The sequence below is a fragment of the Schistocerca cancellata genome, chromosome 5 (assembly GCF_023864275.1).
Source record: "Schistocerca cancellata isolate TAMUIC-IGC-003103 chromosome 5, iqSchCanc2.1, whole genome shotgun sequence".
Classification (NCBI taxonomy): domain Eukaryota; kingdom Metazoa; phylum Arthropoda; class Insecta; order Orthoptera; family Acrididae; genus Schistocerca; species Schistocerca cancellata.
This window is the reverse complement of record NC_064630.1, coordinates 414,696,979-414,709,158: the sequence shown is the minus strand read 5'-3', so window position 1 is coordinate 414,709,158 and position 12,180 is coordinate 414,696,979. Positions and strand designations below refer to the sequence as shown.

Here is a 12,180-nt window from a genome sequence, read left to right as displayed (position 1 = left end):
TTCTGTACTATACCATAGCAATTCTTTCTATGTATGGTCCAAGTTTCATCAAGCTGTGCTGCTTGGCAGTGACACATCACGTAAAGGTTACTTTTGTCCATTTAGAGAAAATAGGTGAGGAAAGATGTGCTCTGAAACCAGTGCTTTCAAAATCCTTTCTCTCAGTTATTCAACTCATGTAACACTCATCTGCTCCTGAAATGCAGAGCTCCAAAAATTAACAATATACTCATGACAATCAAGCATATGTAGTGGCCTGATACGATTAAAATATTGGTAGCTTTGAAGTAACTGATCAGTCATATGTAGGTAGTGCCTTGTTTTGTCCTGATTCCCAAGTAGAATACTCACATTTCTTCCCTTACGTATCTTCTGTATCTATCACAGGCACAGTGGCCATCATGCAATCACTAATGCTGCTCATGCCACTTGGAGAGAACAAGGTAAGAATTATCGGAATGGAAGAGTCCTTATTCACCTTGTCCAAAGAAGTTTGACATGTAAAACTGTCAACAAACACTTCTATCTTGATGTTCTACAATGTTTGAGGGAGGACATGATGAGAAAACATCTATAGAAGTGGCATACAAAAGAATGCCCTCCATAATGACAATGACAATTCATCAACACATATGGCCCACATCATTCAGAAATTTTTGATTAAAAACAAGATGACACTTGTTTCCCATCTGACATACTGATAGGCTGTAGATCCATGTAAGTTCTTTCTTTTCTCCAAGATGGAAATCAAGTTGAAGAGGAGAAGATTTGACAGGGTGGAGAAGATTCCAGCAGAGTCACAGAGGTTATTAAACGCCATTATGAAGAAAGGCTTCCAGGATGCATTTCAGATGTGGCAGAAATAGTGTATTCTCTCCCAAGCTGCTTACTTTGAAAGGGTTGGTGCAAAATAAGATCAAGTAAGATGCAATCATTTTGGATAATATATTTCTGGAGCTTTTGGATGTTATCTTGTAGATCAAATTTTCAACATGAAATATGTAATGACTGTATCTTGGCAATTACATAACAACCTTTAAGTTATATGAAACATAAGACATTATTCCATTTTGTTTGAAATACACCTCTTTTCACCATGATGCATAGCATAAGATAATAAAGAAATCACTGACAATGACATATTTTAGCAACTTGAAATGGCTTTATTTACATAGTTCTGTGATTAAAATATTTATCTTCCCTTAAATTTGTTAATATAGCTCAGTTCACATGCTTATTTGAATCTACCTGTTGGTGATGGCGATGCAGGCACATCTATGAGTGGCAGAATAGTCTGACGCAGAGTTTCCAGAGTCTTTGCAAGTTTGCTATTATTGGTAGCCAGTTCTGATCCTTGAATTTGCAGCTGCGAAAGTCGCACTTCCAAATCATGGATCTGCTTCTCTGTGTTGATTACCTGATGAATTTGAAGAATATATAAGTAATTGTTTGTGCTTTAAAACAATGACATTATTCATTTGACTGCTTTCACTTACAGAAATAAAATAGGCAGATGGAAGAAAAGAAATATAACTACCATAAAACAAAAACCGAGCACATGAGCATGATTTAAATATATTGCGTTGGTGCAAATTTGGTGGTTCATTCTAGATAAAATAAGTTATACACACAGTGTTGTGATTTAATACCAGTCTAGACATTAATTCTCAGTAATTCTCTATAGCTTCATTTTTTATACTTTTTACTTGTTAAAATTAATAATGCTGTCTCAAACAAACTGCTACCAGTCAACATTTGATAATATCTTGCTTAAACTGTTATTTTTAAAAGCTTCATCATCAGCCAACTATAACGAAAGAACTCTACCTGTCATCACTAGAAACAGAGCACCAAATTGTGACAAACTGCACTTATGCAATTATTACTTTCCATGAAATATTTCAGTCACTTTTCCTGAGTGTCCACAGAGACTGTATATACAATTTACATACAATGACATGCACAACTTAAGTAATGCACTAAGAGAGAGATGCTGAACCTGTACCAGTCATAAAAAACATGCATGCACGCACACACAAGCGCGCGCGCGCGCCCACACACACACACACTAATATGTATCACTGGCTGCTATTGATCCAGTGTAAAAGCCAAGAATGACTAGTATGTTGTTGATAGATAAAAACACAGTGATAAATTATGACAGAATGAATAAGAAGAAAATGAAAATAAATTAAATACAAGTTGAGAGAAAGAGTGATGACTAATGATGCCAAGTATGAAGCTACACGTAGGCTATCAAACAACAGCAACTGCTATAAGAAATATTCATAAAAGTTGAAAGGAAAATCCACATTCAGATACAATTGCAATTTTACTGTCTTAGCATAATTTTGAAGCTTGAGGCTTTAAGAATAAAACATAGGTATGGGTGTACACAGAACTTTATCTGGGAAAAGGATTGGGGGGGGGGGGGGGGGGTGAAGGCAGCATGACTAAAACTGCCATTTTTAATTTTTGACATAAATGAGTTGGTCAGTTTCAAAATGTGTTATGCAACAGGAGCTAAGGTAATACAGTGCTACAACTGGCTAAACAAGAGGTTTAGCTCAAGTGTATGAAAAATCTGTAATGAATGAAATGGTTCAGGGTTGAAGCGAGGAAGGGGAGTTGACATCACATGTGCCCCATCTTGCACATGCTTCTGAACATAAGTGTGATTAAAGGTAGATTTTCATATTTATTTACTAGAGTCTCAGCTCATTATCAGGAATAGGAGAACTGAATATAAACTATAATTTGCTGCACTGTCTAGCAGTCACGTGAGCTACAAAATCAACTGCAGTATCTTCTGGCTTGTGATGCAGTTCCTAGATCCCCAATCATCATAAATGTCACATATTCCAGCTCTATTCAGTCAAGTACTAATTCAAATGTCAAATGAAACAAAAATAATAAGTGAAACACAATTATCATTGTGAGGATGGCCATGGAAGGCTGGTGATGAGAAGTTTCTCGAAAACTGGCAGGTAAGGGTTGAAACTGGAGAGGGCAAGGAATGTAATCTTTGATTTATTTCTAGTCCTCAGGGAGATAGAAAAAAGAAGAAATGGGTGGGGAAGTGTGAAGGAAGAATGCTCCGCTAGACAGATCCAGAGGAGAAAAGTATTCACCCCTGACTTTGCGAGTTGTGCGGAATCAAAAGGACATTTCAGGGATTGGATATGTAAGTGCAAGTTCTAGGATTTTTGGGTAAGTGTTCTTATGCCCCTCTCCCAAATTTTTTCTTTAACCTTTGGCTTTTTGGATGAAGGCAGAAAATTTTAAAGCAAAAAATCAAACAATGCCTTTTTTGGAAACCTTTTTATTCCTTGCAGTTAACATAAATTCAATATTTTACAAAATTATACATTCTTTCTGGCTGTTTTGGATGCGAACTGTTTTATAATCCTGTATAATCTAACTAGCCGGCTAACACTAACTCTGTTGTGATCATAGCTAACACAAGAAACCTGCTCTTGCCCCACTGTAGTTCACAAACAGTTCTTAACTCTTTCAAGAATGGTGAATAACCACACTGCTCCAACAATAGTAATGAGCAAAGACCAGAAAATTTGTAAATCTACCATTATATTTGGAAATACATTATTAAAACTACTTATCAAGAGCATTGCGGAGGCACAGAGGGGAAAGTGGCTCAGACCCAAAATTAGCTGCATGATTCCTTTTTCAGTGCAAAGTTCCTTCTTTCAAATCCTGCTTATTAACATCAACACTGTACAATGATGCCACATTTTCTACACACTTTGATAGTGCAGAATCACCTAAACTGATGTAGTTCCATAAGATATCAAATGTGTCCATAATGTTGTCTATGTCCACTCCAATAGCTGAGTGGTCAGCGCGGCAGAATGTTACGACAAGGGTCCCGGGTTTGATTCCCGGTTGAGTTGGACATTTTCTCCACTCAGGGACTGAGTGTTGTGTTGTCTTCATTATCATTTCATCCTCATCAGTGGAAGGCAATGGGGAACCACCCAGCTGCTTATCATCACTATCATCATCATCACCACCACCTTCCAGTGAGCCAGTTTAGATGACCATCACCTATTTGCCTCCATTTTGCTCTTCCCTAGACGCTCATGCAATGGACCTCTCTGACGAGTCTTCCCCCATGACAAGACCTGCCATAAGGCAGAACATGAAGAAAAAAAAAATGTTGTCTACGGCAGCAGGCCTTATATTTATATTTCGTACAACTGCACTGAGAGTAACAATGAAAACATTTAATTTATAACCATCCTCTGGGCTCAGGTTTAAATCTTCTTCTGGCATTTCATCTCTACAACACTTTCTTTCTCCTTTCTGTTTTTCTATGCCGGAAATCATACAGTCAAGTCAGCTGCTTATCATCACTATCATCATCATCACCTCCCAGTGAGTCAGTTTAGATGATCATCAACTATTTGCCTCCATTTTGCTCTACCTTGATACACTTCTTGTCTAGATATTGTTTCCCAATGTTCGCCTCTAGACTTCTGATCTTCCTTAATTTGATCCAGCCACCTTTCTCTGGGTCATCCTTTTGGTCTTTTACCCTACACATTTATATCCAAGTACTGTTCTGGTAGGTGGTTATTCTTCATCCTCTTCGCATGTCCAGACCACTTGAGTCATGCACAACTCAGTCTCTAAGTGATTGACAGATCCACTCTCATCTCTCTGCTGATGTCTTCATTCTTAATTTTATCTCTTCTAGTCTTATGCACGGTTGATCACAGAAATGTCATTTTGCATACTTGCAACTGGCTAGAATCATTTTAATTACACAGCACTCCAAGCTCTATGTCATAGTCAGCAGGAGACACATTGTAAACACAGTCTGTCTGTCTCACACAAGTCAGGTGATATTCCAATATTACCTACTACATTGCAGCTTTTTGCATAAATAGTATTGCAACTGTTTCTCAATTCCTTTAAGTCTTCCTTAGGACACTTAATACTGACACTTTCATCATTTACTGTAACTTCCAATGCTTGAAGCAAAATGTTACGTATGTTTGCTGCAATAAACACTTCATATCACATACAACAAATATGTACCACATTCAAGACAGCAAGAAATATTGAAATGTTTGCAAATACTTCCAAATATCCTTTAGTTCAGTATATGCCTCCACAGTCATATTAAAGTTAAAAACAAGTGCAATGACTCTTCATAATCCTGACAAATGTTTAGCAAATGGGGACATGGCACCTATCTGCACAGACTGTCACATTTCTGTCATTTTGAGAAATGTGATTATGCCCATGCAACTCTCGGCAGCACGGACACCACTAAGATTTAATGAATAAGCAATGTAAGGTGAAAATTGCCAATGAATTTCTTTTAATACACGTGCTGGAGCACCCTAATAGATGCCACTCATATAGCTCCCAATGTCATAACCCTGTCCCCAAGTCTGAAAGTTGTAAGCTTTAACACTTCAGTTCATCAAAAATAATTTTAGTGATTGACAGACCAGTCTTCTGGTCACAGTCACCAAAGTCGAGAAAATACTCTCTATTTCTGTACTGATTTTCTTCAAGGGCCACATACTGCAGTGTTAACACCTTCTTCTCTGTTTGGGCTTCACTGGGAGTTGCATCTACCATAACAGAAAAATATTTATTAAATTTTGCCTATGTTAAAATAATCTGCCAAAAAAAGTCTCCAGTGATTTCAATAAATTCATTCTGAACTTCATGTGGTAGATAATGAACCATGCCTTTTTCTCCTTTTTGTGATGCATTAACATTTCTTAATTGCTCTTCTATAAGTGAATCAAACTTCACCAAAAGCTCTAAGACACCCGAAAAGAAAAATGGACATTTTGAGGCTCTCCAACTAAGGCACTATCACTTCTCGAAGCTAAACCTCTTTCCAAGAGAAAATAAATTGCTTGTATTATGTGATACAGTATTTCAGTTCAATATTGTTCTTCTCTTATAATGTTTTGGTCTAAAGAATTTTCTATTGCTGAACTACAATTTAGCATATTTTCTAATTTGCACCTTTCCAAGTACACAGTTTTGTGATCAGTACTACTTTCATGTCAGCTCACTTTTTCTCTTAGCTTTTCCAACCTGTTGATAAATCCCAGCTATAACCTAGAATCAAAGCAGACTTAAGAGATATCCATGAGTTGTGAAAACAATCAACGAGCATAGCAGTACAATATTTGCTTTTCTTTGCTCCAAACAGGCCAACATCTTTTTGAATTTTTTTTAAGATGTGCTCACACACATTTGAAGTCAAAGGTTGATTACTTCCTCAGTCTCACAGATGTCTTTTTGGTGTTTGCTCAGGTCCTCATCTAACAGTTTTTTCTACCTGTAAACTGCTGAAGCCCTTTTTTCACTGCAAAGATTGAAACTGACATCTAAAAGCTTTTCATTCCCTATTGATACAGCCATTAAAACATGTTCAGTTCTGGAATGATTTCATCACTATCACTGTTACTTACTTTAATATTCATTCTCACTTTTTTGTGTGCACTCCTCCTCAATGCAAATGTCACACTTACTGCCATCTCTCTCTTGATCAATGCGGTTCCATTTCTGCACCACTGATGCGACAAATGTTTCTAAATAGTGTCCTTTATTGATGATATTTGTTTTACGGGCATTAGGTCATGTTCCAAAGCACAATTATCTGCCTAATGTTTTGTCTTTCAATGCTGGAGACATCATCAGAGGCTTTAACACCACAGAAAGTAATTCAATCTTGATCAAGTTCAGCAAGCTAAACTTTTTATATGTATCCATGCAATATTCACTTCATGACATCATCAGATTGCTGTCTAAGATCACAGAGTCTCACAGATGTATGTTATGCAGCTTCTAGTGGGAAAGAATTAGCACTGTTTGTTTGATTTAGCACTATGGCCCACAACTTGTCTAATTTCAACCTTCTTCTTTTCTGTTAAAGTTGTTTTTACGCTTTTCAATTAATATGGCCCCTCTGCACATCCTAGTGCAGTAATTATTAGATTTTGCTAAAACCTGATCCCAGTCCATGATCTGCTATTGCTGATTAATCAGTCTTGCCCAGACCTCTATTGAATTCTGTGGTTAAATGTCCTTCTTGCATACCATTAAATGTCTTTCTTGCTTACCAACATCTGCAAAATTTTGAAAAATGGGACTAATTTTTGGGTGAGAGGGTTGTTTTTAAGTACCTAGACCACAATAACTTTAATCAATTTTAAGTATAACTGTCTAGCTAATGATGTATCTTCATTTCTGAGAATCCTGATCCTCCTCACTATCAATTAAGGAAGCCTCAATGTCATTTCCACATCCTTCTGACTCCTTTGACACTGTTGGTTTACTGAATGGCACAAAGGGCAACAATATAATCCCTTTTTCACAGCACTACTTTTTCTGCCTTATTCCTTCATTTGTGATAACCTGATGAAGCACTGTAACACTTTTTCCATTTGGATCATTCGTTTACATTATAACACAACTCCTAAAAGTGTGTGATGCAACAACACAAAAGGGAAAATTCCTACACAGGCACAAAAAAAAAAAGAGCGTACAGCAGCTATTCAGCTTGAGAACTGCTCTGAGAACTGCTTATGAGCAATGGCAAGCTGCAATACAAAAGAAAATACAGCTTTCACAAGTCCATTCTTGCACAAATTTGGTACTGTAATCTCAGATTGTCAAAACTTGCTTTTGATCATTCGGTCTCTACAGTTTCTCACAGTAGAGGCAGGCTGACAGCACATCAGCTGGCCAGCAGCTTTCTCAAATAAACAAAAGCGAAAGCATAAACCATTTTAAAATGACCAAAATGTAAACATTTTTGTTGATACTGTTGTCCTAATTCTACAAAAGATGAAAATCAGTTTGAAATGATGAAAAGAAAAAACTGCCAAATACAAAAACTGCAGATGACACTTAATAAAACTTTTTATGTATTTAACACTTATTTGGGGGGACAGAACTAAATTAAAAGCTACCCAACATGAAAACAGTTAAATCTTTTTGTATTGAATTTATCGTCATATGAAACTAGTCAAAAAGTTTTAAACTCCCAGTTATGATCAACACAAAAGAATGAAAAACTTTCTAAATCTTACATAACTTTATACATTTACAGGAAAATAGGAAAAGTTCTGTTTCAATGGCATTTGCAGTAACCACATACGCTTTCATTACTGTACACTGGTTGCTTCCAAGACCTAATAATAATTTAGATTATCTTCAGTTCTTCGATTTGATACTTGCACAGCACACAGTTTCGTCTCTCTCTCTCTCTCTCTCTCTCTCTCCGTGTGTGTATGTGTGTGTGTGTGTTTTTGTAAATTACACCTACACACAATCAAGTTTGTTAAACAGTTGAACACCCACCAGACCTCATTAAACAATTGCATATTATCGCAGGAACACTGCAATACTACCGTATTTACTCAAATCTTAGCCGCACTTTTTTCCGGTTTTTGTAATCCAAAAAACTGCCTGCGGCTTAGAATCGAGCGCAAAGTAAGTAGAAGTTCTGAAAAATGTTGGTAGGTGCCACCACAACTAACTTCTGCTGTCGAATATATGTAGCGCACACAGGCATGCTTTGCAGGCACGAAGATAAATACTGGCACCAAAACCTCTGTGTCAGTAAATAAATTTAAAAAAAAAAAAAAAGGTGGAAGACGAGCTTTTTTCTCCACCCCGAGTTTTGACCACTGCATTTTCATACATTATCCAACGAAGTAAATAAAAAATTCCATATTGTTCATCTTTGAATGTAGCAGCATTTCAATGTACTACGAAAATTCAACTGGCAAGACTGTTTGGGATGTTTGTCAATATGGCCAACCCTACGTTCTGAGTTTTTTCGTACCTGTGAGAAGAGATGGTTGCTAACAGGAACTTGTATGAATTGTGAATCACATGCAATGTTCTCTTCACCTTAAGAGTAATACGACTATAAACATTTTGCCATGTATTCTTTCGTGTTTGCTGCTATCTCATTTAAATCCTGTCCGCCTAATAAACTACGAAAGTAAAGTGAGACAACAGCAAACGCAGAAGAATATACAAATCATGTCATGTTTATATTCGTATTAGTCTTATGCTAATAGTGATACAGTCAGAAATGAAGCACGGCAATTGACTAGATTTTTAAATCTAAAATGACTAATTTCTCTGCAGAATGTAATGTACTAAAGAGGTGTCTGCAAAGATTTTCAAATGGAAAAAAATTTTCGCTAAACTCTCGTTCAGAACATCTTCTATCATATGCAGTCTATTATTTGGTTCTTGTTGATCATTATCAAAGAAAGCAGCAGTGTAAATGACAACAAATAGCAATCTCTTGCCATTGTTTCGCTAATGAGATGATTCCTTTTTTTTTTTAAATTGTAAGCAAGCGGCGACAGGCCGTAAACACTCATTATCAGAATGCGACAAACAATGCATGATACAGTACAGTAATGCATTTTCTGTTTAGAGTGACGTAAACACCTATAACAAAGAGAACGGCACTTATCAGATCAAAGAAAAATAAGCAATCGATTCAAACCAGATGAAGCACGTGAAAAAGGAAAGGTACCTGTATAAATACGGATGGAGCACCTGACGCATAGCAATGGCTACCTGGTGGTGGTTGTTGGGATGTTTAAGGGGGACTAAACAGCGAAGGTCATCAGTCCCCCATTCCAAAATCAGGCGAGCCGAAAATCCACGGAGCAGGTAAAAACCAAAGGGGGAGGAGACGTCCCCCCAGGCGCTAAAAGAACACAAATGGAGCAACAAACATTACAGACAAGAACAGGACAGAGGAACACCAGACAGAAAGAAACAGAAGAAAGGAAGACGGCCGGGGACTGGTTGACTGACCACGAGAACAAAAAAGGGAATGAGCCAACCATCTCACGGCACACCAGAACAGCAACAGACACAAGGACGAAAGACACAGAAAAGGAAAAGTGCAGGACCTCCCTAAATCGAACCATAAAACGGACTACCACGGATAAAATTTAAAACGGCATCAGCCATGGAGGCATCGTCAGATAAAACCAAAGCCAAAGTGCCCGGGAGATTAAAAGATTGCCGGAGTGTGCGCAGTCGAGGACACTCGAGCAAAATGTGGCCGACCGTCAGCCGGGACCCACACCGACACAAGGGGGGATCCTCCTGACGCAACAGATGGCCGTGCGTCAGGTATGTATGGCCGATGCGCAGCCGACACAGGACTACCGAGTCCCTGCGAGAAGCCCGCAGGGAGGAACGCCACACATCGGTCGTCCCCTTGACAGCCCGCAGTTTATTCGGGGCTGTCATGCCACGCCACTCAGCAGCCCACACCCCAATCAGCTTACGGCGCAACACCATCTGCTGGTCGCGAGCCGTAAGGCCGACCTCCAAAGCCGGGGCGTCGATCGCCCCTTTGGCCAGCCTGTCTACACGTTCGTTCCCTGGGATGCCAACATGACCGGGCGTCCAAACCAGGACCACCGAACGACCAGAACGGGCAATGGCGGAAACAGTCTCCTGAATGGAGGACACCAGAGGAGAGGAGGGATAGCAGCGGTCGATGGCCTGAAGGCTGCTCAGGGAGTCACTGCAGATGACGACGGACCTACCTGAGCAGACACGCATATGCTCAAGAGCGCGCAATATGGCCACCAGCTCTGCAGTAAAAACACTGCAGCCAGCCGGCAAGGAGCGCTGCTCAACATGAGCAGCATGAGCAAAAGAGTAGGCAGTGCGACCATCAACCAGGGAACCATCAGTGTAGACAGTCTCACAGTCCGAAAATGAGGCGAGGAGAGCAAGAAAACGGCGACGGAGGGCCATAGGCGGAACCGAGTCCTTAGGTCCCTGTGCCAAATCCAGACGGACGGATGGCCAGGACAAACACCAGGGAGGCGTAGGTGCACGGACCCGGAAGGGAGGCGGAAGAGGGAATGAACCCAATTCCGACAGCAGGGACTGAACGCGGACAGCGACGGAAAGCCCAGACCTAGGTCGCCGTTCGGGCAGATGGAGGACCATAGCAGGGAAAAGCAGGCGACGATTGGGATGATCTGGCGAGCAATGAACGTGGACAACATAGTCGACGAGCAGACGATGGCGGCGAATTCGCAGCGGGGGAACCCCGGCCTCCACCAGTAGACTATCCACGGGGCTGGTGCGAAAAGCGCCAGTGGCAAGCCTAACCCCACAGTGGTGTAGGGGGTCTAACAACTTCAACACTGAGGGGGACGCAGACCCATAGGCCAGGCTCCCATAATCAAGCCGGGACTGCACAAGGGCTCGGTACATCCGCAGCAGCGTGCAGCGATCTGCACCCCAAGACGTGTGGCTAAGGCAGCGGAGGGCGTTGAGGTGCCGCCAGCATTTTTGCTTCAGCTGAGTAACATGAGGAACCCATGTGAGTCGGGCATCAAACACGAGTCCCAAGAAGCGGCAAGTGTCCACCACTTCAAGCAGGTGGCCGTCGAGGTAAAGTGCAGGATGAGGGTGGACCGTCCGACGCCTGCAGAAGTGCATTACTCGAGTCTTGGGTGCAGAGAACTGAAAACCGTGAGTCAGAGCCCATGATGCTGCCTTGCGAACGGCGACTTGCAGCCTGCGTTCGGCGACTCCCGTAGTCGTGGAGCTAAATGAGATGCAGAAGTCGTCGGCATACAAAGAAGGAGACACCGACGACCCCACTGCTGCTGCCAGACCATTAATGGCCACTAAAAATAAGGAGACGCTCAACACCGAGCCCTGCGGGACCCCATTTTCCTGTATGTAAGAGGAACTAGAGGTGGCACCGACTTGCACCCGGAAAGAGCGGTGCAATAAAAAGCTTTGAAGAAAAGCCGGGAGCCGACCACGAAGACCCCACTCATGCAATGTGGCGAGGATGTGATGCCTCCATGTGGTGTCATACGCCTTCCGCAGATCGAAAAACACGGCAACGAGATGCTGACGTCGGGCAAAGGCCGTACGGACAGCAGATTCCAGCCGTATCAAATTGTCCACTGCAGACCGGCCCCGGCGGAAGCCACCCTGGGATGGAGCGAGGAGACCGCGCGACTCAAGGACCCAACACAAACGCCGCCCCACCATACGTTCGAGCAATTTGCACAAAACGTTGGTGAGGGTAATGGGACGATAGCTGTCCACCGCCAGTGGGTCCGCACCGGGCTTCAAGATGGGGACAATAACACCCTCTCGCCATTG

General features: G+C 41.0%; 1 protein-coding gene across 1 annotated transcript in view; it reads right to left on the bottom strand.

Moving 5' to 3' along the window:
* The window catches only part of LOC126188571 (uncharacterized), a 113,304-nt gene that overhangs the window by 19,333 nt on the left and 81,791 nt on the right, over window positions 1–12,180 (bottom strand). The window contains exon 7 of the mRNA XM_049930173.1: window positions 1,249–1,417. Within this exon, the coding sequence (XP_049786130.1) occupies window positions 1,249–1,417 (169 nt within the window). The remainder of the gene's footprint in view (window positions 1–1,248; window positions 1,418–12,180) is intronic.